The 27,180-nt window shown below is 47.6% G+C and overlaps 1 protein-coding gene across 2 annotated transcripts in view; it reads right to left on the bottom strand.

Annotated features, from left to right (window-relative positions):
- GPR137B (G protein-coupled receptor 137B) overlaps positions 1-27,180 on the bottom strand; it is a 53,581-nt gene that overhangs the window by 10,343 nt on the left and 16,058 nt on the right. The window contains exons 2-6 of one of the 2 annotated variants that reach the window (XM_043596249.1): positions 22,366-22,415; positions 16,055-16,277; positions 13,142-13,291; positions 10,214-10,342; positions 6,201-6,398 (exon numbers count right to left, since the gene is read on the bottom strand). In XM_043596249.1, the coding sequence (XP_043452184.1) occupies positions 6,363-6,398; positions 10,214-10,342; positions 13,142-13,291; positions 16,055-16,277; positions 22,366-22,415 (588 nt within the window). In that variant the 3' untranslated portion in view covers positions 6,201-6,362. Of the gene's footprint in view, positions 1-6,200; positions 6,399-10,213; positions 10,343-13,141; positions 13,292-16,054; positions 16,278-22,365; positions 22,416-27,180 lie in introns of those variants that run through there. The other variant, XM_043596248.1, reaches the window with a different exon arrangement.

Here is a 27,180-nt window from a genome sequence, read left to right on the forward strand (position 1 = left end):
AGGGGCTGCAGACACAGCCTCGCTATCCCACCCCCACCCCCAGCAGTAAACATAGCCACCTGGGGGAGCCAGCACCCACGGCCTGCCTCAGCCCTGGTGCCGCGGGTCCCCTCCTCCGGAAGACAGTCACAAACGTTGCCAAAGCCGAGTGTCCCTACTGTGTGTTTTGGCAGGGCCTGGGTCCTGGCAGCAGGGGTGGGTCACCCCCCACGGAGCATACTTGCACCTCGTGGAAGCTGCACGCCCTGCCCTCTGTACACACTGCAGAGCGGCCCTGGCCAGCCTGTCTCCGCAAGGCTGCGTGTCCCCTGTGGAAGAGGACCCGCACGCGAAACTGCACGGGCAATTCACATTCCACTTGTGCTCTTTGCGGAGCAATCCAGGCTGGCGGGGCTTGGCGGTGGAGGGACATCCCCTCTGTAAAAGGGCCAGTTCCACCTTCTTAAAAGTACACAGCCCACTACTACTTTCAAGGGCAGGGAAAGTAACTGACTTTTCTAACACAGAGAAACAGAATCAGGAGTGCCTGGGTGGCTCAGTCAATTAAGCACCCGACTTTGGCTCAGGTCATGATCTCACAGTTCGTCCGGTGCTGACAGCTCGGAACCTGGAGCCTGGAACCTGCTTCGGGTTCTGTCTCCCTCTCCCTCTGTTCTTGCTCTCGCACTCTCTCAAAAATAAATATTAAAAAAAATGAAAATTAAAGAAAAAAAACAGAAGTAGACAAAATGAGGAGACAGGAACATGTCCCAAATGAAAGAACAGGACAAAACCTCAGCAAAACACCTAAGCGAAACCAATATAAGTCATATACCTCATAGAAACTTTAATGATCTTAAAGCTACTCACTGGACTTGAGAAAAGAGTGGGAAACATCAGTGAGACCCTTAACACGAGATAAAATAGAATCAGAGATAAGATAATCTAAAAATACATTAGATTTAATAACTAGCAAGCCTGAAGCACCTGGGTGGCTCAGTTGAGCATCCAATGCTTGATTTCAGCTCAGGTCGTGATCTCACAGTTGTGCGATTGAGCCCTACATCAGGCTCTGCTCTGAGCACCGGGCCTGCTTGGGATTCTTTCTTTGCCCCTCCCCCACTCATACTCTCAACATTTAAAAAAAAAAAAAAAGGCTAGAGGAAGCAGAGGAACGCATTAGTCACCTGGGGGGGCAGAGTGTTGGAAAGTAATCAATCTGAGGTGAGAAGAAAAAACAAATTGTGCAAAATGAGAACAGACTTTGAAGCTCAGCAACTCCATCGAGCATAATAACGTTGCATGACAGGGATCCCAGAAAAAGAAGAAAGAGAAAAGGGAGCAGGAAATGTATTTGAAGAAATAATAACTGAAACCTCTGTCATGTGAGGAAGGAAATAGATACCCAGATCCAGGAGACATACAGATCCCTCAAAAAAATCAACCAAAGGAGGTCCACACCAGGACGTATGGTGATCAAAATGGCAAAACAGTGATAAAAGATTTTAAAAGCAGCAAAAGAAAGGACTGTTACATGCCAGAGAAACCCGATAAGGCCATCCGTTGCCTTTTCAACACAAACTTTGCAGGCCAGAAGGGAATGGCATGATATATTCAAAGGAAAAAATCTGCCATCAAGAATACTCAACAAATAATCCTAAAATTTGTATGGAACCACAAAGACCCCAAATAGTCCATGCAATCTGGAAAAAGCAAAGCAAAGCTGGAGGGATCACAACTCCAGACAAGTTATATTACAAAGCTGTAGGCATCCAAACAGCGTGGTGCTGGCACAAAACAGACACATAGGCCAATGGAACAGAACAGAAAACCCAGAAATAAATCCACAATTATATGGTCAATTAAAATTCAACAAAGAAGGCAAGAATACACAATAGGAAAAAGACAGTCCCTTTAACAAATATATTAGGAAAACGGGGCCACATTTTTACACCATACACAAAGTAAACTCAAGATGGAGTAAAGACCTAAATGTGAGACCTGAAACCATAAAAATCCTAGAAGAGAACATAGGTAGTAATTTCTCTGACCTCACCCACAGCATCATTTTTCTAGATATGCCTCCTGAGGTAAGGGTAATGAGTGAAAATGAACTATTGGGACCACATCAAAATAAAACGCATCTGCACAGCGAAGGAAACAACCAACAAAACCAACGGATAACCTACTGACTGGGAGAAGATATCTGTAAGTGGCATATTCAATATAGAGTTACTATCTAAATTATATAAAGAAGTTATAGGGGCGTCCGGGTGGCTCAGTGGGTTGGGCGACCAACTTCAGCTCAGGTTGTGATCTCGCAATTTGTGAGTTCAAACCCCGCGTCGGGCTCTGTGCTCACAGCTTACAGCTGGAACCTGCTTTGGATTCTGTGTCTCCCTCTCCTCCTCGTGCTCTGTCTCTCAAAAATTAATAAACGTTAAAAAATAATTTTAAAGAAGTTATAAAATGCAACATCCAAAAACCAAATAATCCAACTAAAGGGGTGCCTGGGTGGCTCAGCTGGTTAAGCGTCTGACTCTTGGTTTCTGTTCACGTCATGATCCCGTGGTTCATGAGATTGAGCCCTGTGTTGGGCTCTGTGCTGGCAGTGTGCAGTCTACTTGGGATTCTCTCTCAAAATAAATAAACATTTTTTTTAAATGGGCAGAAGACATGAAAGGACATTTCTCCAAAGAAGACATCCAGATGGCAAACACACACATGAAAAGATGCTCAACATCACTCGCCATTAGGGAAATGCAAATCAAAACCACAATGAGATATCACCTCACACCTGTCAGAATGACTAAACTCAAAAACACAAGAAACAAGTGTTGGCAAGAATGTGGAGAAAAAGGAACTCTCGTGCACTGTTGGTGGAAATGCAAACTGATGTAGTCACTGTGGAAAACAATATGGAAGTTCCCTCAAAAAATTAAAAATAGAACTACCCTATGATCCAGAAATTGCACTACTAGGCATTTACCAAAAGAATACAAAAACACTAATTCAAAGGGATATATGCAACCCTATGTTTACTGCAGCATTATTTACAATAGCCAAATTATGGAAGCAGCCCAAGTATCCACTGACAGATGAATGGATAAAGAAGATGTGGTGTGTATATATATATATATATATATATATATATATATATATATATACAGTGGAATATTATGCAGCCATAAAAAAGAATGCACTCTTGCCATTTGCAACAACATGGATGGTGCTAGATAGTATTATGCTAAGAAAAATAAACCAGTCAGAGAAAGACAAATACCATGTGATTTTCACTCAAAACAAATGAGCAAAGGGGGGAAAAAAAAGAACAACAAACCAAAAAACAGACTCTTAACTATAGAGAACAGTTATCACAGGAAAGATGGGTGGGGGATGGGAGAAACAGGGGAGGGGAATTGTAAGTACACTTATCTTGATGGGCACTAAGACACAGAAGGAATGTCAACCTGCCATATTATACACCTGAAACTAATACAACACTATATGTTAACCATACTGAAATTTTTAAAAAAGTTCCACAGAGTTACCACATGACCTAGAAGTTGCATTCCTAGATACATACCTAAGAGAAATAGAGACCTCTGTTCACACAGAAACTTGTACATTGATGTTTACAGAAGCACTGTTCTTGAGAGCTAAGCAACGGAGGGGCACCTGGGTGGCTCAGTTGGACATCTGACTTCAGCTCACGTCATGATCTCATGATTCGTGAGTTCGAGCCCCACATCGGGCTCCGTGCTGACAGCTCAGACTCTGGAGCCTGCTTCGGAATCTGTGTCTCCCTCTGTCTCTGCCCCTCCCTGCTTGCATGCTCTCTCTCTTGATCTCTCAAAAATAAACATTAAAAAAATTTTTTATAAAGCTGAGAAATGGAAACAATGGGTAATTGGATAAACAAGATGTGATCTATCCACACGATGAAATGTTATTCAGCCCTAAAAAGGAACAAAGTACTAACACATACTGCAACACGGATGAGCCCTGAAAACATCATGCCGAGGGAAAGAAGCCAGTCACGGAACACCGCGCGATATGACCCCATTCCTGTGAAAGCCCACAAGAGAGAGATGAATAGACACAGATTAACAGTTGCTCAGGGGCTGGGGGCAGGGGATGGGCAGTGATAGCTAATGGGTACAGGTTTCTTTCTGAGTTGGTAAAAAACGTTCTCAAAAGTGTGGTGACGGACATACGTATCTGAATACACCGAAAACCACGGAACTGTAGACACGAAATGGGGAAACTGCACATGGTATGGGGATTCTAGCCCATTAAAGCTGTTTAAGCAACAACAAGAATACAGAGATTCTCAAACTTCACAGTGCATTCAAATCACCTGGGGTGCTTTTTATTGAAAATGTGGATTCCCTGAACCTACCCGGGAGATCCTCACCTGGGTCTGGAACGTGGCCTAAGAGTCGGTGCTGACACTGAGCATCCTTGGGACTCTATGGGGACAGGAGGGAGCCACACTGCGAGGACGGTCACATTGGCTTTAGTGATGCCAAGTGCAGAGGCTTGTTTATACCGACTGGACGATGGGTACAGCGGTAGATAACGTTTTAAAGAAATGCCTCCACCTGCAGCGTGCGCTTTTAAAGTCAACGAAACACGAGTTGTATTATAAATCCGCCCCCCGGCCCCAAAGCAACATTAGACTGTTTTTTCTCCAAGCAACGACAGGAATTACAGACAGTAATCAGATTATTACTGAGCCATGCATATTAGCAATGTAGCTTCCCCAAACCTTATGCCAAGGAGAGCCACCGCTCACCACAGTAATGAGCATCATGGACTTGGGAGCCAGACTGCATTTGGTCCCGGCTCTGTCTCCGACCGGCCGTGTGGACCCTGAGCCTCAGTTTCCTCATCTAAGTATGATAACAGTTTCCATCTCAGAGGGCGAGGATTAAAGCGCCGATCAGAATCAGGCCCAGCACGCACACACACTGCACCGTACAGCCGTTAACTACTTCAGCAAACTCTGCACGTGATAATGGCATTAACTCTGCAGTCCTCTGCCTGAAGATGTTTTAGGCACCCTGGTGCTTTGCCAAGCCCAATCTGACACTCACGCCACCTGCTCGTTGGAGTTAGTCCGTGTGTAGAAAAGGGAGCGTGTTTTTGTATTCAGGATCATGCATCCTTCGTACTGAAGTCCCTTCCTCGTGGTAAATTAGGAGAAAATACCCTTGGGGGCATAAAGGGTCGCTGTAACTCACTAATCTGCTACTGTCGGTGGGAGCTTCTCGTGAGTGTGGTGCACGGACTCGAAGTCCCGGAGATCTTCTTCTGCAAGGTCATGACTGTGTTAAGATGTAATCTGCCTTTTCCGTGGTCTCAACACTGGCACTAATGGAGAACCAAAGTGCTGTGGCTTCGACCTCACCGGCCATCACCTCGTCCTTCCCAACACTGCACAGTCAGGTAAAGCAGGTCCACTGAAGATGGTCTTCGGGGCATCTGGGTGGCTCAGGCGGTTGAGCAGCCGACTTTGTCTCAGGGCATCTCACAACTCATGAGTTGGAGCCCCGCATTGGGCTCTGTGCCGACGGCTAAGAGCCAGCTTCAGATCCTCTGTCCCCCCTCTCTCTCTGCCCCCCACCCCGCTTTCTCTCCCTTAAAAAAAAAAAAAAAAAAAAAGATTGCCTTCGACAAAGAGGAAGTTATTAGTTGTATTAAATCTTAACCCTTGGGCCTTTTTTATTTTGGGGGCGGGGAGAAAGAAGTGGGGCTGACCTGAAGCAGGCATCGTGTTTTTTTTCCCCAAAGCAGGGCTCGTGCTCCCCCAAACTGGGGCTCGAACTCATGAAGCATGAGATCATGACCTGAGCCAAAGTCAGGTGCTTAAAGACTGAGCCACCCAGGTGCCCCTCGGACCTGTCATTTTACTATGTGATGTGACAAAATGGGACGTATGCACACGGCGCTTCTGCTGCGAGAGAGCTGTTTTTGGGAACAGACTCACAGCAGTGTGAGTTTAACCACCTCTTTCTGTGCAACTTAACTCAGACCATGCTTTTTTGGACGTGGGTATTTGACGGACGCTTGAAAGTAAATGAAAGAGAATGTGTGGATGGTATTTGTGGTCACTGATCAAATTTGAGCTTTTAAGCCCAAATTAAAGCTTTGGAAAACCTATATTCCCCACCATGAACTAGGAGGCATCCCAATACTTAAAGATTTTCCTGATGAGATCAGTGGTGATATTTAATGAATGAATTTTAGAAGATCTGCATAACTCAGTAAGCCAGTGTTTTCCTGATGACTGATGCATATTACAAACGATGCGCGGGTAAAATATCCATTGAAAGCATAAGACAAACTGATGGATGTCCGTGTACAACAATCCGGAAAGTTCACTGGTGTGGTTCTAGAGTCCACACTGCAGGTACCTTTTAAGAAACCACAACTTGTCAGTTTTGATGTGTATCAAAGAAAAATATCCACAATTACGTTCAAACTTATTAGAACACTCCACTTCATTGCAACCACATCTTTCTGTGAGGGGAATTTTCTTCATATACTCAACGAAAACAACATATTACAACAGAAGCAGAATCCAGATGTCTTCTATTAAAAGCAGGTCAAAATCCCCCCCAAGTTTAAAACAATGCTACTCTTCTATTTTGGTTTGGATAATGTTCTTTCTCATAAAAAAAAAATTAGGGTAATGTTTATTATTTTTAGTGCATTTTTTAATGTTTATTCATTTTTGAGAGAAAGAGGAGACCGAGAAAGAGAGAGAGAGAGAGGATAGATGGGGGAGGGGCAGAGAGAGGGGGCACAGAGGATCTGAAGCAGGCTCTGTGCTGAGAGCAGCAAGTCCGATGCAGGGCTTGAACTCATGAACTGTGAGATCATGACCTAAGCTGAAGTTGGATGCTCAGCTGAGCCACCCAGGCTCTGTTGGTTTTAAATTACACACACACACCTCCAAACAAGAGCCTGTGTGGTGCTCAATAATTTATCGGTGTAACCCCTAAGAGCCAAAGCAATCTCGAAAAAGAAGAACAAAGCTGTGTCACACTCCCTGATTTCAAACTATATTACAAAGATACGGTAATCAAAACAGTACGGTATTGCAATAAAAACAGACACCTAGATCAATGGAACAGAACTGAGGGCGCAGAAAGAACCCCATGCTTACATGGTCAATCACTTTATAACAAAGCAACCATGAATACATAATGGAAAGAGAACAGCCTTTTCAATAGATGGGAAAACTGGACAGTCACATGGAAAAGAATGGAACTGGATGACTGTCTTATACTAAATACAAAAATTAACTCAAAATGGATTAACTACTTGAATGTGAGAATCAAAACCATAAAACTCCTCCTAAAAGAAAACACAGGTGGTAATCTCCCTGATGTCAGTCCTGGCAATGATCTGGCACCAAAAGTAAATGACACAAAACCAAAACCAAACAAGCGGGACCACATCAACTAAAAAGCTTCCTTCCACACAGCAAAGGAAACCATAAACAAAATGAAAAGACAACATACTGAATAGGAGAAGATTTCTGCAAATCATATATCCAATATCCAAAATATCCAATCTATCCAATCATATATCCAATCTCCAAAATATATGAACTCCTACAACTCAATAGCAAAAACCCAATTAAAAACAGGCAAAGGACCTGAGCAGACATTTTCCCAGAGACCTACAGATGGCCAACAGGCACGTGAAAACATGTGAACCTCACTAGTCATCGAAACAAATCAAAACCACAGTGAGCAACCGCCTCACACCTGTCAGAATGGCTACAATGAAAAAGACAAAACGTAACAAGTATTGGCTAGGATGTGAAGAAAAGGAAATCCTTGTACACTCCTGGTGGGAATGCAAACTGGTGCAGCTGTGGAAAACAGTACGGAGGTTCCTCCAAAAATTAAAATTGAACTACCCTACAATCCCACAATTCCACTTCTACCTGTTTATCTGAAGAAAATAAAAACATTAACTTGAAAAGACACATGCACCCTCGTGTTCACTGTAGCATTATTAACAATAGCCAGGACATGGAAACCACCTAAAAGTTCATCAATGGATGAAAAGCTAAGGAAAAGCTATACGTGCTGGAGTATTACTCAACCAAGAAAAAGAACAAAATCTTGCCACCTGCAACAACATGGATAAACCTTGAGGGCGTTACGCTAAGTGAAATAAGTCAGACAGAAAATGATAAATACCGTAAGATCTCACCTAGGTGGACTCTAAAAGTAAACAAAGAAAACCCACATGGATGTAAAGATCAGACGGGTGCTGGCCTGAGGTGGAGGATAGGGGGTGGGCAAAATGGGCGAAGGGGGCCAAAAGGTACAAACTTCCAGTGATAAAGTAGGTCCTGGGGATGTCACGCATAGCACGGGGCCCACAGTTACTAATAGTGGACTGCATATTTGAAAGTAGTTCAGAGCATGGACCTCGAAAGTTCTCATCACAAGAAAAAAAAACCCTGTAACTACACAGTGATGGACGTCAGCTGGACTAACAGTGATCATTTTGCAATATATGCAGATATCAAACCATTACACTGTACCCCTGAAATATTTATAGGTCAGTTACAGATCAGTAAAAAAAAAAAAAAAAAAAAAAAAATGAATCCGTGTAAAGTATCCTGAGACTGAAAAGTTTAAGAACCACTGCTCTAGAAAATGCCCTCAACAGCAGAGCTATTCAAGGCACTACAACCAAGTAACTCCAGCTACACAGAGTATGTTAAGGGTGACCTAGGGGGGCCTGGGTGGCTCAGTCGTTTAAGCGGCTGACTTCGGCTCAGGTCACGATCTCGCGGTCCATGAGTTCGAGCCCCGCGTCGGGCTCTGTGCTGACAGCTCAGAGCCTGGAGCCTGTTTCAGATTCTGTGTCAACCTCTTTCTCTGCCCCTCCCCTGTTCATGCTCTGTCTCTCTCTGTCTCAAAAATAAATAAACATTAAAAAAAAGAATTAAAAAAAAAAAGGGTGACCTATTTCCCTGGACAATGAGATCTGAGAGTACAAATTGAGACATTATTCCGCATTCATTTAAGAAAATAGTACCTTGAACACTATCACGTTAGCCTTTCTCTCGTTAAATTTGGACACCTACTCTCTCCTTCAGGCTGCCTTGGGCTTAGGGAGCCCAGTTCTGCAGTCCCTGAAACACAGGGAAGTGACGAAAAGGCACATGATGCCTGGGTGAGGCCTCGCTGGGCACGGGAGTGTGATTAAGAGACCCCACCCTATCCCTCAGTCAGGCAAGCAAGGCGCCCAGAAGACTTCAGGAAAGGAGAGAAAGCAATGCAGCTGCACTCCCGGCCTGGAATCCGCTGCCTGCCCGTCCGGTCCTGTCTCTTCGCCGGTGACCCCAAAGTGTTTAGGATCTGACCGTTACAGACGCCTCTGGCTGTTCCCAAGTCCAGTAAAGGTCAGATGAAGTGCAGGGCGGCTTCCTAAAAAATCATGCAAGGGGAGGAAACGGATCCCGAGCTCTAAAAAACACTGCCCACCTGCCTGGTCTGCGGGGGCCTCGGTCAGGCTGTGCTGCGGGGAATACACGGCGGGCTGGTTATCGGATCGCTGCTTTCTTTACCGCCCACGCTTGGCTCACATTGGCCAAGACCCACTTACTGTACTTTTCCACGGGTTTCACAGATCAGCGACTCAGAATTCCAGGGCTGGTTAGTGTGGCTGGAATAATTCACGAAGCCAACACTCCCAGGAGTTTCCTCACTCTAGGAAGTCGTGCACTTTCTGTCCCGTCCTCATAAAGACATTTATACGAAGCTGGCTGAGCAGAAATGGGACCAAACTGGGACAGTGGGGTCAGCACTCCTCACGGTGTTTCCGTATCACCGCGCCTCCGGCATAACACGGGGTGAGGAACTGGAGCCCCATTTTCTATTTCCCTTTTGCTAAAATCAAAGCTTATAGATGGGGTTCGCCCCAAGGCAAGGCTAAGATACTAATGACACTGTTGTTGCTTTAGGAAAAACAGCTGATCACTAGCTCAAGGCCGGAGATACAACTAAAAGCATTAGCTGAAGAATGAATTTGCCTCGAAAAGAGTTACGCAAAAAGACAGTCACAGACAGACATGGGAAATTTTTATAACACGACAGGACAGAAGAGGCACGCTACTGAAAATGTGAGAAGAAAATCTGATTGTGTGTTTTGTGACTAGAGGCAGATCTTTTCTGCAAACATCAAATGGTCTACTCACAAGGTCCTTTGTAGGGTTTCTAACTCGGAAGAAGTAGACGACCAAGGTGGTGGGTAAGAGCTCCCACACGAAAAGAACCACTCCAAACACCACATATCCGGCATCCCCCAGCTGGTTTTTCAGATCCGCCTGCGGAAAAGAGAGGAAATGGAGTCACCAGACTGAGGGCGGAGGAAAGAAGTCTGATCTGATTCTTCCTAACGTGAACAGAGACTAATTCTAATGCTACGACGTGCGTGCTGAAATCAGGCAAAACTAATGGTCCAGACCTCAGGTGGGGGCTTATTTCAGCCACGCAGGAGAGACAATTATCACCTTCAAGAGAATCAAGGACAGAAACTGCCCGTCTCTGATGTTTTACTCCTCCAGCCTCCAAAATCTTCCTCATATCCTAATTAAGTCTCCTGAATTTGATTTTCTTTCCTTCAACAATCAAATAATGAGCCATTATGTCACCCCCTCCCCAATTTTTAAGAGCGGCATGTAACTGTGACCCTTTGTCTCATCCCTAGGATAAACACGTGAATTTTTTAAGCAGGGGAGAGGGGCAGAGAGAGAGAGAGGGAGAATCCCCTATGGGCTCCATAACCCCAAGACTGTGACCCAAGCCAAAATCAAGAGTCGGATGCTCAACCAACTGAGCCACCCAGGAGCCCCAACCCATCAACTGCGCAGGCTAGATTGTCTGGAAACAACTGTTCAGAGTCCAGGACGTTTGTCCGGACCAGTGAGACAGCTGAATGGGCCTGGTGCGTCGTCCCTCCCTTCCTGCAGGGCACACGGCCTGTGAGAAGCACACATGGTCGCGTCTGGGCAACTCCACCAGAGAGGCCAGCATCTCAAACCTAGACAGTGTGCCAAAATCGGGCCACAGCTGGCCAATCACCTCAACTCGATCCGTCTGCCTTCTCCATTACGTGGGATTCGAAGTACAGTAAGCAGCACTAACCATGCCACTCTCGGAAGGATCCCTCTCGAGCTTTGCATCTCCAGTCCCATCTCTGCTACATCCGCGCAGTACGCTGTCCCTTCTATTCATTCTACACGAATAGCGGGCAGCTTGTGGCCACCTGTTAGATTTGCTCCTAGATTCTCTCAGTTGCAACCCACAGGTCTAGCTACTCGTGAACAACCATCCCCCTAAAAAAACAACAGGACTTTCAAGGTCGTGGTATTTTAAATTTGTTATCACCAGAAGCCCTTAACTGAAAGAAAAATTGAGATAATTATTTTGTTAAAACCTAATCTCTGTTGTTTAATGGATATGAAGTTTCAGTTTGGGAAGATGAACAAGTTCTGGAGACAGAAGGCGGTGATGGCTGCCCAACAATGGGAATGTGCTTAATGCCAGTGATCTGTACACTTAAAAATGGTTACAATTGTAAGTTTTATGTATATTTTACTTCATGAGATCCTTTGTCTTACGAATAAGTCTCTAATTTATTATTGCTTAAAGTTTATATGTATGTGTGTGTGTGTGTGTGTGTGTGTGTGTGTATTTGAAGTTTATTTATTTTGAGAGAGAGAGCAGGAGTGGGACAGAGAGAGAGGGAGACAGAGAACCCCAAGCAGGCTCCACACTGTCAGCACAGAGCCCGACGTGGGGCTCAAACCCACAAACCGTGAGATCATGACCTGAGCTGAAACCAAGAGCTGGACGCTTAACCGAACTGAGCCACCCAGGCACACCTCTCTGTCTAGATTTTATCCTAAACCCACTTTGCCCTTAGCTAACACACTGGTTAACTGCACAGGTTAAATTCACCAACAGGAAAAATACATTTTTATGTTTGATTTTCTCAAAACAGGGCGCACCTTCAGCAGTGCTCAACTTTCTACCATCCTGCACGTGTGGTATTGGTTTGGGTGGTGGTGGCTGTTTTAATCTTTTCTAATTATGACACCTTCCATGTGCCTGTCCTGAATTTCCCTTTGTCCTCACGTGTTTATTGTGGTCATTTAGTGCCTTCCTCCAGGGTCTTAACCCGGCCCAGGTTCTGAGCACTGCTGGGATTTTTAGAAGTGCATCTGTATATGGTTGAATATTCAGTATTTTTCCAGGAAAAGTTAAGGGCTTTTGCAATTCAATCCAGTAGACTCCTGTCATAAAACAGAAGTTCTGTTTCTCTCTTGTAATGGCCTGTGTGTGTGTTCTCCTCAGTGGACATAAGTTGCTCCCCCAGGCAGGGAGGGAGTCTGAACGTTTGTGTCCCCAGCACTCCGTCCACGGCTGAGGACAAAGCGTCGCTATTTCCCAAATGAGGGGATGACTTACGTTCAGTCTTTCTCATTTGGGCAAGAATCCCAAATGATACGTTGCTACCTTTGTTTGTGGCTTTATAATTTATGAGCTTCTAGGATATATTAAATGAGAAGAATAGCAGATGGAGACAACTGCTAAAAGGAGCTTTTACTAACACCTTAATACCCCAGTCATTTTTGCCTCGAGTTCCTCAAATGTTGTTGTTTACAGGCTCCATTTTTTTTTTTAAGTCATGGTTTTATGTATTTTCTGAAACCTGCATACACTCTGTTTTCCCTTGGCAAATTTCACCCTTTAAGGAAACCATCTCACATTTATATGGAAGCACTTAAAATTTTTTTTAAGTACTGCTTGACAAGAGCCCCAGAAAGGAGAAAGGAGAAAGCAGAAGTGGATGCATGTGTGTACCTGTATGTCTGTGTGCGCGTGTCTGTGTGTGTGTGTGCACATATATACCCTAGTTCTCTCAGAAATGTGAGCTGGAACAAGGCAGGTACTATGATCCCATTTTATAGATGAGGATGCAGATACCACACAGGTTAGCGACCGGCAAGGTCACCCAGCTATTTAGCCGCAGAAGCAAGGAGCTTATACCTCTCTGCCACATGGGATGCTGCGAAGCAAAGAGTCGCCGTTCAGGTGACAGATCGCCGGCACCCACTGACCTGGTCTGATACATTGTACCAGTCGTAATCAAAGGAATGGACGTTCTTGCTCTGAGAAAACGAGAGGATGAACAGGTTGTAGCAGGCCCGGGAGGCGTAGAGGAGGATGACGGTCACTCCGATGGCGGTCACTTGACACACGGAGGAGCCCTGGAAGAGCGGAAGCCATGAGGGCTGCGCCCGATCCGGGTCCGGGACACCGGCCTCCTCCCGGAACCCGGCCTGTGTTCAGCCTAATGCCTCAGAGGCATGCGCTATGGTGCCCGCGAGCCCCATCAAAGCCTCCACCCTCAGACATTAGACCCAAGCCCAAGCTTCAGTGCATCCCACATCCCCCCTAAAAATTTTTAATTAAAAAAAATATTTTTTAATGTATTTTTGAGAACGAGAGAGACAGAGCATGAACAGGGGAGGGGCAGAGAGAGAGGGAGACGCAGAATCCGAAACAGGTTCCACGCTCTGAGCTGTCAGCACAGAGCCCGAACCCACAAACGCAAGATCATGACCTGAGCCAAAGTCGGACGCTTCACCGGCTGAGCCACCCAGGTGCCCCTCCCCTCTGCAAATTTCAGATTATCTTCATATAGATGCTTCAAAATCTGGAAGTCAATTTGGAGATGCCTTAAATATGGGCCATTTGCCTAACGCAAAGTCAAGTGGCTTATGTTGTTCAATTTCCAAGACGACCCCTGACTTATGAGCCCAGTGCACAGCCTGTGGCCCAGGGAGAGCCCATCTCAGCAGGATGGTAGCTGGGAGAGTGCGATCCCGCTGATGGTGGCTCTGGGCAGGGAGCGCTGCCTCAAAGTCCAGAATCTTCTAAGCCGGAAGCACTGGAGTCTCAGTGTCACTCTGGACTTGGAATTACATGGAAATTGGTGATTTGTGCCCCAATTTAGGAAGCTATCGATTTACAGTCAATGGGTGCCAGCTAGAAACACACAGTTGACAAACATAACCAAAAAACTGAAATCGATTTTTGAGATTTGCATTTGGAAGTCACTAGTTAATGAGATAGTATTTTATTTTGTCAGTAGTAGGTTATTAGCTTGTTTGCCACAGGGGTGACCTAAATGGTCTTTGGCAGTCTGAAATTTAACCCTTCCTGTAAAAACCACAATTCTGATTTTTGTGGGTTTTCTGTAAAAAAAATTTTTTTAATGTTTACTTATTTTGAGAGAGAGAGAGAGAGAGAGAGAGAGAGAACCCACAGGTAAAGCATGGAGGGAGAGAACTTATAAGTGGGAACTATTCTGGTGGGTACAACATATTCTGTTTGTACCGAAGTCTTTTGGGATTTGCAAGAGGTCAGCCACTCACAGGATGCCTGGTGATGGCTCTGTATTTCTTTTTTTTTTTTTTTAATTTTTTTAATGTTTATTTATTTTTGAGACAGAGAGAGACAGAGCATGAACAGGGGAGGGTCAGAGAGAGGGAGACACAGAATCTGAAACAGGCTGAGCTGTCAGCATAGGGCCCGACGCAGGGCTCGAACCCACGGACCGTGAGATCATGACCTGAGCCGAAGTTGGACGCTTAACCGACTGAGCCACCCAGGTGCCCCACGGCTCTGTATTTCTGAAGTCAGAGGCACAGATTTTAATCTACTGGTCACTGCTGAAGACACGACACTGTGGAGACAGAGCTGCCTCATGGTCTGCAGACCGAACATTTACCGCAGCCAGCTGGGCCTCGGGGCACAGAAGGCAGCCAAGGGGGTCTGCCGCAGGACACGGTCGCGGAAGGTGAGAAGCAAGGGAGCTACGGAAGTCACTCAACCATGTTACAAATGAGAAAAGCCAAGGTCCAGAGAGGTCAAGTGACTGGTGTGCTGGGGCCGCTCCCCGGCCTCCACACTTCACTGAGCTTCTCGACAAAGGGAAACTTGGGATCAAGCCGCTCAGGGGCACCTGAGCACCACAACCCCAGGAGCATATCCACCCCCACCTTCTTTTTTAACATTCATTTTTGAGAGACAGAGACAGAGCGTGAATGGGGGAGGGGCAGATAGAGGGAGACACAGAACCAAAGCAGGCTCCAGGCTCCGAGCCGTCGGCACAGAGCCCGACGTGGGGCTCGAACTCATGAACCACGAGATCATGACCCGAGCTGAAGTCAGATGGTCTGAGCTTAACGGTCTGAGCCCCCCAGGCGCCCCTGTCCTTTCTAACTCCAGGGAAAGGAAGGAGAAAACAAAGACTCGAGGGTGTGCCATACAGCAGCAAAGCGAGAGAAGGGGCCAGGAGCCTCCCTCTCATAGCATCTGCCTCCATCCCTGACCAATCAGCAGGAGAGAGACGTTGTTCTGAACCCCAGGGGGCGCTGTCCACACTGGGATGTCCACCATCCCCTGACATGCAGGCCGGTCCCGAGGGGAGCGTGAATCGCACCTGACAGACCCCGGGGCCAGCCTGCCGGGTCCCAAGTTGAGCTGAGCATCCACTGAGTGTGCAACCCAGGGCGAGCTACTGACCTCTGTGCCCTGGTCCCCCGGTCCATGAAGTGGGGAATAATACCTCCCCCCAGGGATTTGTGAGGATTACATTAGCTTCCCCGTGTAGAACGCTTACCTTCTATAAAAGTGCCTGGAGCACAGGGGTCACTGGGTGTGTGTTTCTACGAATATTATCAGCACGGTCAATCCTGCCAAGTCCTTTAAACACTGTATCTATAAGCCAGAGATGACCTCTCTGCCAGTAATTCTGCACTCTTGGTTCCGTTGAGCCAGCTCGAACGGAACCCTCCTTGCGTACAAAGTTCACGAACTACACAGCTCTGTGTTTTGGCAACCACGGCACGGCTAATCATTTCTAGGGCAGGTGTGAAAGGTATTTGTTGAGTTGTCTGTTTGCAACCAGGAAACTATTTTCGGAATAAGTTTACTGAGGGGATCTTGACCGTCATTCCACCTACCTTAGACTCCAAGTAAATGTTGGCTAAGGACATCTTCGAGATTTTGTAGAGACAGATGGAGAGCGAGACGGCACACAGCACAAAGAGAGTGTCATTAATGGCCACACGCACGGAGACAATGACCTTCCTCTCCCAGTTTCCCGTCTTCACCAACACCGCACAGGTTAAGTTCACCAACAGGAAAACGAGGCTGATGAAGAGTGAGGCCAGGTAGAGGGGTAACCTGGAAGGGACCAGTGAGAAATGTCAGACGCTGCCTGCACGCTGGCCGTACGTTCTGGATCCATCCAGAAGGAAACCGCGGCGCTTTCTGGTTGGCTGCCAGAAGCAGAACGTACCAGAGTTATCCAACACCTACGAGGGCAGATTTCGGAGGTGGCTGTTCCACGATTCAAGTTACAGATAAAAGGGGCGCCTGGGTGGCTCAGTCGGTTAAGCGGCCGACTTCGGCTCAGGTCATGATCTCGCGGTCCGTGAGTTTGAGCCCCGCGTCGGGCTCTGTGCTGACAGCTCAGAGCCTGGAGCCTGTTTCGGATTCTGTGTCTCCCTCTCTCTGACCCTCCCTCGTTCATGCTCTGTCTCTGTCTCAAAAATAAATAAACGTTAAAAAAAATTAAAAAAAAATTACAGATAAAACTACAAGTTGTGCCCTCAGGAAGGTGCCCTCGGAGCCACCCTTCCCTGCATCCGGGAGGCCATGCAGACTGGGTGGGACAGCGCACGTCTGGACTGAAGCCCCTGCTGAGCGCTCACTCCTCACGAGGACACGCTGAGAGTGAAGCGCATGGGCTCCAGGTCAGAGGAGGATCTCAGGGGGGCACCCACAAGGCTGCGCTCGGTGACCCTGGGCAAAACCATCCCGTGGGAGCCTTAGCCTCGTCATCTGAACGCAGACTAAATAACACCTGCTTTGCAGGGTGTTGCTGAGGACTAAGTGTGTGTGTATACAAGGCTGTACCCCCCAAAAAAGTCACAGATGGAGGGGGGAGTCTGGGTGGTGCTCACACTGACCCGGAAACACTCACTACTGAGGCAGCATTCTGCGGCGATGCAAATCTGCCCAAGCATCTTGCCCGAGGCTGAACGGACGCAAAATGTCTAGGTCGCTGCCAGTTTTATCTTGTAGTTTCCCAGATCTCCTCACGTCCTGGGTGACTGGTGCAAGGTCTACAGAAAGACTTCTCGGATTTGCTAGAACCAAAATCAGCAGCCTCACGCTTATCTTCAAGACTGCCCATACCCTTCGCTGCCTTCGGCAGATATGCAAACAAGGAACAGACCTGCTTGGCTCAAAACCAGACTGGTCTAACTGGACTACATTTGGAAATCCAAAAGATGGAAACCGTCGGCTCGAAGTGGTCTGGAAGCTACAGAATGACACCGGTGTCTTCAAAAGCTGTTACAGACCGGGACCCAGAATCCCGGATCGTAGTCCCAGCTCCAGACCTCATGGCACTGACGGGACCCACGGAGGGAGGGGCAGAGGGAGAAAGAGAGCGTAAGTAAAGGGTGAGGAAGCCAGACCTAACTCAACACTGACCGTGTGGCACCCAGGGCAGCTGGTATGGGGTGCCTCCCTGCCACACGTTTCCACCTTGGGTTTGCAACCAAGCCTCCGCCACACCCTCCCTCCTTTCCATCACCCTGCCCTGCCCTCACCTGCCTGGCGTGACCCAGAGAAGAAGGGTGTGGGCGACACATGGAGCTGAGACGTCAGGCGAGTCTCTGGGCCACTCTGGGCTGCGTGTCCTTATCCGCAGAGATGAGGATTCCTATTCTGCCTCAAAGAGCTGCTGTGGGAATCCAGCGGATCCTGCGCCTTCTGGTTTCTCCTCTGTCCTCACCCCACGGAGCCTCAAGGTCTCACCCCAGCCTCTCCTATTGCCCACAAAGTCTTTACCTCTTCCTGTCATTCCTTCCTCCGCAGGTCCTCCCCTGCTGACCCCACGTTCTCCCAGGCCCCCATGACCCACGCAGCAAACCCAAAGGTGTCAACTCTTGGCCGCCATCTTGCCCCACCTTCCTGGTGCTCCCTTGTCCATCACTCCACAGCCCTCACCTGCCTCACGTTCCCCTGTCTGAGCCTGCCCCTTGGATAGCCCCTGGTTCCTCTTCCTCCCCTTCCTCCCCCAAAGTGATGACATCCTTGGCTCTCTCCTCTACCCCCCGTTCCCTGGGAAATACGTTCACTCTTACAGCTTCTGTATGACCAGGTTCATAAAGATCTTGTCTTGAGCCACTGCCCCCGTCCTACGACCAGACCCACATTCCAAACAGCTGCCACCCTGTCGCCTCAGACCGTGTCCAAGCCTAATTCCCGACGGTCCGCCTCCAGCACTTCTCTCTTTTCCTGTTTCTATGAAAGGCACCGCCATTTTTTTGCAGACTCCTGAACTATAAAGATCTTCCTTGATTACAACCCCGGTTTACTCAGCTGTCAAGGTCAACAGATTCTTTATGCCTGCTCCCCGGTGTGCCCCCCTCCGTGTCCTCACCAACCACATGGTCCCATGCCTTCTGTCTAGAACCAACAGTGCTGGTGTCCAGATTGACCCTCACCCTAAACCCCACCCTAAACCCTCTACTCCGCCACACTCCCAATCAGTCTACGGAGCCAGGTCAATCGGTGGGTGCCCCACATGCTAATTAAGCCAGTCTGTGTGTTGTCGTGAAGCCCACAGATGTCCCCATCTCCCCCTGTCTTTACCCAAGCCGATCTTTCTGCCGAAAACCTTCCTGCCCCGTAATTTCTATCCCGGCCTGCTCTGAGTGCTTCTAAGACCACCTGCCAAACAGAAGCCTGTTATTGTCTTTTTTCTCTTTTTAATGTTTATTTATTTTTGAGACGGGGGGTGGGGAGAGGCAGAGAGAGAGAGAGAGAGAGAGAGAGCGAGCATATGAAGCAGGCTCTGTGCTGAGACAACAGAGCCCCGTGCACTGCTCGAACCCACAAACTGTGAGATCATGACTTGGGCCGAAGTCCGATGCTTAACCGACTGAGCCACCCAGGTGCACCGAAGCCTGTTTTTGTCTTCAATAAGCTGTGTTGTGAGACGTGAAACAATATGGAAAAAGTACTTTGACTCCAACATTAAGGTAAAAGTCAGCTAAATCGTCAATGTGGTAAAACAACTCCGTCCTGGGAAATGTATATGAAAACCTATGATGGAAAACATCACTGCGTTTCCTCAGGGCTGGACGGGGGTTATGTGGGGAGGCGAGTGGGGGAGCTCAGGAGATTTGGTTTCTTTCCTTCCACAGGTCCACATTCCAAACTTTCAATCTTTTTCTATTTTATCATTTTTTACAAAAAACAAAAAAAACAAAAAAAAACAAACCTTACAAAACTTCACTTTTCCTCCTGGGTCTGCAGCTCTGCAGAAAAGAGATTTAGATGGTGGGCAGGGGTGCAGAACAGATCCTAGGGCAAATGTGTGTTTCCATGGCAACAATGTACACTCTCTCCCCAGAATTACTGCCTTTCAATTCAAACCATAGGGTCAGGATAAACAGCCTATGATGAGAAAAAAAGGTCAAAGGAGAAGAAAATCAGTGGGGCCCTGCATCTGGGAAGACGACTTTGCTCATGAGCCCAGAGGGATCAGCTTCTGGCTAGTCCCCAAGCGCAGAGACGGTGGGCCTGTGAGGTGGCTCCTGGAGTCCTGCCCACACGGGCCTGGGGACAGAAGTGCCAGCTAATGCAACACGACAGAACTTTGCTACTTGGCTACCTCCTCCGGGGAGGGGATGGCGCTAACAGATTAGAAAGCGTCGTTTCCATTTCTCTTCTTAGATCTTAGATTCCTTACAGAGCCGGAAAAGCAAAGCCTGGCTCGTTACATTTTTACTTACCAACAACAACAAAAAAATCAAAGATGGAGGGAAAACAGTTTAAAAGGCTTAAAGTCAAAGCGTTCTCGAGCACCCAGCCCGGTAGGTTCGAGCCCTGCATCAGGCTCTGCACTGACAGTGCTTGCTTGGGATTCTCTCTCTCGCTCTCTTCCTCTCTCTGCCCCTCCCTCCCTCCCTCCCTCTCTCAAAGTAAATAAATGAGCTTAAAAAACAACAACAACATCGAACTGCTATGGGAGTAGCTTGGGGTGAGGAGTTGCAACTAGTTCTAGACTAAGGGCTACTGTTTCATTTCAAATGAGTCATGATTCAATTAGAAAAGCCAGTCTATGGGGCGCCTGGGTGGCGCAGTCGGTTAAGCGTCCCACTTCAGCCAGGTCACGATCTCGCGGTCCGGGAGTTCGAGCCCCACGTCAGGCTCTGGGCTGATGGCTCGGAGCCTGGAGCCTGTTTCCGATTCTGTGTCTCCCTCTCTCTCTGCCCCCCCCCCCCCCCCCCGTTCATGCTCTGTCTCTCTCTGTCCCAAAAATAAATAAACGTTGAAAAAAAAAAATTAAAAAAAAAAAAAAAAAGAAAAGTCAGTCTATTTACAAGCCAATGTATCAAAGCATCTCAAGGGATAAATCATGGCCTGAAATGTCTGCAGGGGCATCTGGCTTAAGGAAATGGAGAATCAAGCAGAGGAGATAGAAGAGATAAACACGAATAGCTCTGAGGATTTATTATCAGACCGGAGTTGACAGGCTTCTCCCACCGAAACCTTACCCCTCCTGGCTTCTTATGCCTTCTCCAGCCCAAGCGTCGCATCCAGCCGGGTTTCTCCGGGTCTCCTCCCTTCATTTCTGCAAATCCCCTCCCACTAGAAACAGCCTATCCTACTGGCTGCACTTTGGTTCCAGAATCAAGTACAGTCCCCACACACTCATCTTCTCACCGAAAGGAATCCCATCCCCCAAGTGCTCAGGCTGCAAATTTTCTGACCAGTGCTTTGGGATTTCACTTCGAGAAGACACCTTACTACCCCAGGCTCAACCAACTGCTTCCAAGACAAGACCAGCTCAAGAATCAGAACATTCTTCCTCCACCCCAATCTTCACCCATTCTTGGCTCCCCAGTCCCCAAAGCTGATCTACATTTCCAGAGTCAAGAGGATGGAGGCAGAGATTATGGGTGTGGAGGAAAGGCCAGGTACTTTGCTTCCGGAGAAGTTAACTTGGGAACTGCTCCTTTAAATGGTTCTCCTTATTATAATAGTATTTTTATATTATATTATATTATATTATATTATATTATATTATATTATATCAATCATATCATATTACATTTACTATTATATAATATTTATTATTATTATTATATTATAATAATAACATTATTTCATGGTGGACCCTAAAATCCCAGTTGAGTAGTCTGGTAGAAACATGCACAAAGTAGTGAACAAAGACATCAAGATGAGGTGAAAAAAAAGAAACGTGGCCAAGACTTGTCTCTTGATCTGAGTACTGTCATATCACTTCCTCAATTTCAGTTTTCTTGGATATAAAATGGGAGATCAAAATACGCACTTCTGTGACCTTAAAAGTTCTCATCACAAGAAACAACAATTTTTGTAACCATGGATGGTAATGCAGGTTAACTAGACTTACTGAGGCGATCATTGGGCAATACACATATACCAATATCAAATCATTCTGTGGTATACCTGAAACTAATACGACATTGTATGTCAATTACATCTGAATAAAAGTACATCTTTGGAATTTTAAACAGAAAGCATTTATACATTTAAAATTATATATTTACGTAAAACATAACAGGCACACATTTTTACACACTTCTCAAGGAACAAAGGAAATACATTCTCATTCTGATTCAAGGAGGTAACTGGCCAAAGTCGCCTTTTCAGAAACGTCCGCCCATGGCAGTGGGGCCCTCCCGGGCAAGGACATCAGAACACCGTATGCTGGCCTCACCCCTTCCGAATGCCTGGTCTCCCTTTCCCCCTGACCAAGTCTCACATTCTTTAAGCCACTGGTTCTTTGCCGTTGGGGTGGAGGGTGTTGGGGTCACAGACCTCTCTGAAAATTTTGGGAAACCCGTGAGCCCTCTCCACAGAAAAACATGCCTATCGACCTCTTCACATAAACGTGGCATATGATTTAAGGCATTTCCTTCCAGATTATGAGCCTCTCCTCTCAGCTCAGCACAGACTGACTTCTTCCACAAAATTCCCGTGACTCTCACAGTGCACAGAGCCCGAGGCAGAGACTGCTCCTGCTCCTGAACAACCACCGCTTTGCCTGATTCTGTGAGTTTTTGTGTTGGTTAAGGACCTCTTTACAGAGTGTTTGGTTCTCAAGGACGAGGACTACATTTCTGCCTCAGGGTGCCTCGCCGAGTACTAAGTAGTCAAAAACTTATTTGCTGGACTCGGATGGAAATTCCCCCGGGGTACTTACCGGTATTTGAGTAATTCTGGAGAATATTTTGACTTGGCTTTGAAAATCACCTGCAAGACAGAACAACATGGCGGGTTGGGGATGCGATACGTTGACAACACCAACAAACCAACATCATCGCTTCAACGCCCCTTTCCCTTTATACCCAGGTGCCAGGGCACAGCTTCTGAAATGGACAGATCTGCTTTGTGAGAATGTTTGTTAAGCTAAAGATTTTTTAAGCCACCCATACAATTTTCAAGACCAAGGTATTTAAAAATGGTGAAAATGGGGGTGGGGGGACACCTGGGTGGCTTAGTCAGTTAAGCATCTGACTTTTTGTTTTGATTCAGGTCATGATCTCGTGGTTGGTGAGTTCAAGCCCTGCAACGGGCTCCATGCTGACAGTATGGAGCCTGCTGGGGGTTCTCTCTCTGCCCCCAACCTTGTTCTCTCTCTCTCTCTCTCAAAAGTTTAAAATAAAACTTAAAAAAAATTTTTTTTTTTAATGATGAAAATGGTAAAAAGGGGAGAAAATGTAAAGGTATTACTGGTCTACCAGTGCCAAGGTGTTTCTCTTATGATAAGATTCATATTTGAAGGGCGCCTGGGTGGCTCAGTCGGTTGAGCGGCCGACTTCGGCTCAGGTCATGATCTCACAGCTGGTGAGTTCGAGCCCCACATCAAGCTCTGTGCCTGGAGCCTGCCTCGGATTCTGTGCCTCCCTCTCTCTCTGCCCCAACCCACTCGCATTCTCTCTCTCTAAAAAATAAATAAACATTAAAAAAATTTAATAAAGATTCATATTTGAGCCCATACTCCCACCAGAGATAAACAGCCTACCCTTACCCTTTATTAGAATTTTCACTGGCACCAAATTCATGCTGTTTGAACATAAGCATCCACGCACCCAGGCCTCACACTTTGCAGCCCACTTTGTCAATGTCCCTGGTCTCTAGAAGCATCAAACAACCATTATCTCTAGGAGAAAGGTCACGTGTTGGGAATTCGCCACAGCTTTTGCGTCCTGCACAATTGCTACTGCGTCCATGCAGGGTGCAGCGGCCGGCCTGGCAGAGACTCTGAGAAGCGACGAGCAGAGAAAGCAGGCGGCGGCTCCCTTCAGCCCAGCCGCGACACGGCCATGACACGTAGTGCGCATGCGCGCAGGGGCTTCGGGGACAAGCTCGGGCGGGTCCCGAGGACCCCGCGGGGCTAGGACACTGCAGCACACGAGCTCATGCCCTGGCTCTCCTGGACCCCTGGTGTTTGCAGGGCGGGGGTGACTCTGGGAGAAGGGAGGGTATGGGAGAGTAGAGAAGGGGCGACCCTTCTCCAGGGATGACCTTGCCGTGGATGGGGAGTATGGGAAGCCCCGCATTCCCCGCTACCGAGCGAGCCCCTCTGCACCGAGCTCCCAAACACGCTCTCCAGCTTCGCAGCTCTCTTTGTACTTGGGACTTCTCGTGGATTTGGCTCAGCTCCTGAAAATATCTAAGGGGCAGATACGTTGCCAGAGCTGGAAAGAGTGAAGGAGGGGCAAAGGGAGAATGGGGTGGGCATGGTTGGGGGGGGGGTGCGGGGGCAGCTCTGGGATCTGAGAGGTCACACAGGTTAAATATTGCCCCCCCCCCCCCCGAACCCCCGGGTCTGAGGAAGACACAGTGAGAAATCCGTTTCCAAGAGGGATATCTGAAAGTAATCCCAGGAAATTCCTCGGTGGATCCCAAGTGCCTGGCCAAGTCTGCAGATGCAGATGTCACAACGGAGCCTCCGTGATGGCTCTAAGGGCGAGTTCCCAGGACACGTATGCAATGTCCCTCTGGGAGCCTTCTAAAAGGCCTTCTTCTGAGGACCTTCAGCAGTTAATCCCCTCTCTCCACCACTATGGAAAACAGTACGGAAATCCTCCAAAACATTAAAAAAAGTATCATACAATCCACTAATTCCACTACTGAGTATTTACCCAAAGAAAACAAAAATACTACTCTGAAAAGATAACACGCACCCCTATGAGTACTGCAGGATTATTTCCAATAGCCAAGATACAGAAGCAACCTAAATGCCCACGGACAGATGAACGGATGAAGAAGTGGTATGCATACGCGATGGAACATCTCTTGACCATAAAAAAGCATAAAATCTTGCCATTTGCGACAACATGGATGGACCTATAGGGTACTATGCTAAGTGAAATAGGTCAGAGAAAAGAGAAAGACCAACACCGTGTGATTTCATACAGATGTGGAATCTGAAAAAGCAAAACCACAGACAAGCAGACTCTTACATGCAGAGAACTGGGGTGGGGGGGGGGATGGGCAAAATAGGTGAAGGGGATATTCAGAAGTATAAGCTCCCAGTTATAAACTTAGTAAGTCACAGAGATGAAAAGTACAGCATAGGGAAGACAGTAAATAAGGTAATAGCATGGTATGGGGACGGTCACTATGCATGCTCACCATGGGGAGCCCGGAGTCATGTACAGACTTGTCGAATCACTATGTTGTACTCTGGAAAACTAACGTAACATTGTGTGTCAACCATATTTCAATTAAAAGAAAAAAAAATCACCCAGGGAACTTGTTAAAGATGCAAATCCCACAGCCCCACCCTTAGAGGTGCCAACCTGGTGGGTCTGGGGAGGGGCCCAGGAATCCGCATTTTAATACATTCCCTACCCCAGGTGATTCTGATCCAGCTAGTCCAAGGACCACCTCATGAGAAAAAGCGCTACTCTTGAATAGCTCTGCAATCGTTAATTTAAAACACACTGGAGGAGGCCACCACGATAATCACACGACACTGAGAGGTATGATGCAAAGAACAAAGATCAGGGGATGCTCAGGGTCCGTGGACAGCCCCCCAGACATATACACTCCTGCCCTCCCTCAAGTCTCCAATAACAGGCTGCCAACGGGGACCCTCAGGCACAGACTCTGTATCTGGGGGAGGAGGGACCACACCTATTCCCACAGGCTTTACAATCAGCAGAACTACCAACCCTCCTTTTAAAACGCATTTTCAGGGGTGCCTGGGTGGCTCAGTGGGTTAAGCGGCCGACTTCGGCTCAGGTCATGATCTCATGGCTTGTGAGTTCGAGCCCCGCATCGGGCTTTGTGCTGACAGCTCAAGCCTGGAGCCTGCTTCAGATTCTCTGTCTCCCTCTCTCTCTGCCTGTCCCCTGCGCATGCTCTGTCTCTCTCTCAAAAATAAACATCTAAAAATATAATAATAAAAATTAAGAATTCATAGATATCGAAGTGTAGAAAAAACCACAGTATTTTTTTAATGAAGTTTATTTACTTATTTTGAGAGAGAGAGAGAGAGAGAACGAGCAGGGGAGAGGCAGAGAGAGAAGGAGAGAGAGAATCTCAAGCAGGCTCTCCACTGTCAGAGCAGAGGCTGATGCCAGGCTCAAACTCACAAACTTGGACCCTGAACCAACTGAGCCACCCAGGTGTCCCGAAACTACAATATTTTGAAAAAGTGCCTGACCTTGTCAAGTCAATGTGCAAATATTTTTAACGTTGTGCCGCACTTAGTGGGGCTTGGTCAGCGGCAGGTAACTTCGGCCTGAGTGACTCAGTTTACTCATACACACCAGGCCTATCCCGGTGCTCCCGGGCATGGCCCAAGGGCACTCCATGGGATAGCGTCCCCCGGACGGGGCACGACTAGGTGGTCGCATCCTGTGGACTCGGCTCTGTGCCAAGTGCCTTCAACAGGCCTACAGCTGGAGGGGAGACACCCAGAGGAGACAAGATGGGACGCAGACCAGAAAGAGGCTCTGGCCTCAGCGGGTCTGAGCGCAGGGAGCCGACATGCAAGCCATGGGCTCCAGCGGTGGGCACCTCGGCCTCCTCTTGTCTCGCCCGGAGTACTGCCCCCTCTGGTCCTTGCAGCAGCTCCTGGTGGCTCAGAGACAACAGGAGGGAGTCTGGGTGGATCAGGGTCAACTCAGGCGAACAGGGCTCCCTGCTGCTCCCGCCACCAGCCAGCGCTGGGTCTTCAGGCTGGATGCGCGGAAGGAGTCCCCACCTGCCCACCTTCTTTACAAACCAAACCGACGTTTCTCAACTTCCCACAGCCCCCTGCCTCTGTAGCTCGCCTGCATACGTTCGTAGACCGCACAGAGTCAGGTGCGGGGGGACTGCCTCCGAGGCCAGCCTGGACCCCAGAACACCCCTCTCGGAGCGTGGTGAAGGGCGGCGTGCCCAGCCGCGACCATCAAAAACTCGGTCCAGGATGCAAGCCTCATAAGCAATCACATGCTTTGCTCCAACAGTTCCGCTTCTAAGAAATTTCCTCGGAGGCACAGCTTCTCAAGGTGTTCCCACAGAACTGAGAATTCATCAGTGTTAGGGAAATAAATGTCATGGGATCAAACACATTTAGGAACTGCTAGGCTAAACAGTTTTTCCCTGCAGGAACTTCCCAGAGTCTGGAAAAGACTCTGATCTACTGTAAATCTTGTTTTTTTTAAATTTTTTTTTCAACGTTTTTTTTAAATTTATTTTTGGGACAGAGAGAGACAGAGCATGAACGGGGGAGGGGCAGAGAGAGAGGGAGACACAGAATCGGAAACAGGCTCCAGGCTCCGAGCCATCAGCCCAGAGCCTGACGCGGGGCTCGAACTCCCAGACCGCGAGATCGTGACCTGGCTGAAGTCGGACGCGTAACCGACTGCGCCACCCAGGCGCCCCTGCTGTAAATCTTTGAGCAAAACATACGGTAGGCAACCGTTTTCCAAACTTACTTGGCCACGTAAGGTCTTCTGAATGAGAATGAAAGAGTTCGGGAAAAGAGTTCAGGAAAAGAGCTCGGCACTAAGCACGG

The sequence above is a fragment of the Prionailurus bengalensis genome, chromosome D2, assembly GCF_016509475.1.
Source record: "Prionailurus bengalensis isolate Pbe53 chromosome D2, Fcat_Pben_1.1_paternal_pri, whole genome shotgun sequence".
NCBI classification, from domain to species: domain Eukaryota; kingdom Metazoa; phylum Chordata; class Mammalia; order Carnivora; family Felidae; genus Prionailurus; species Prionailurus bengalensis.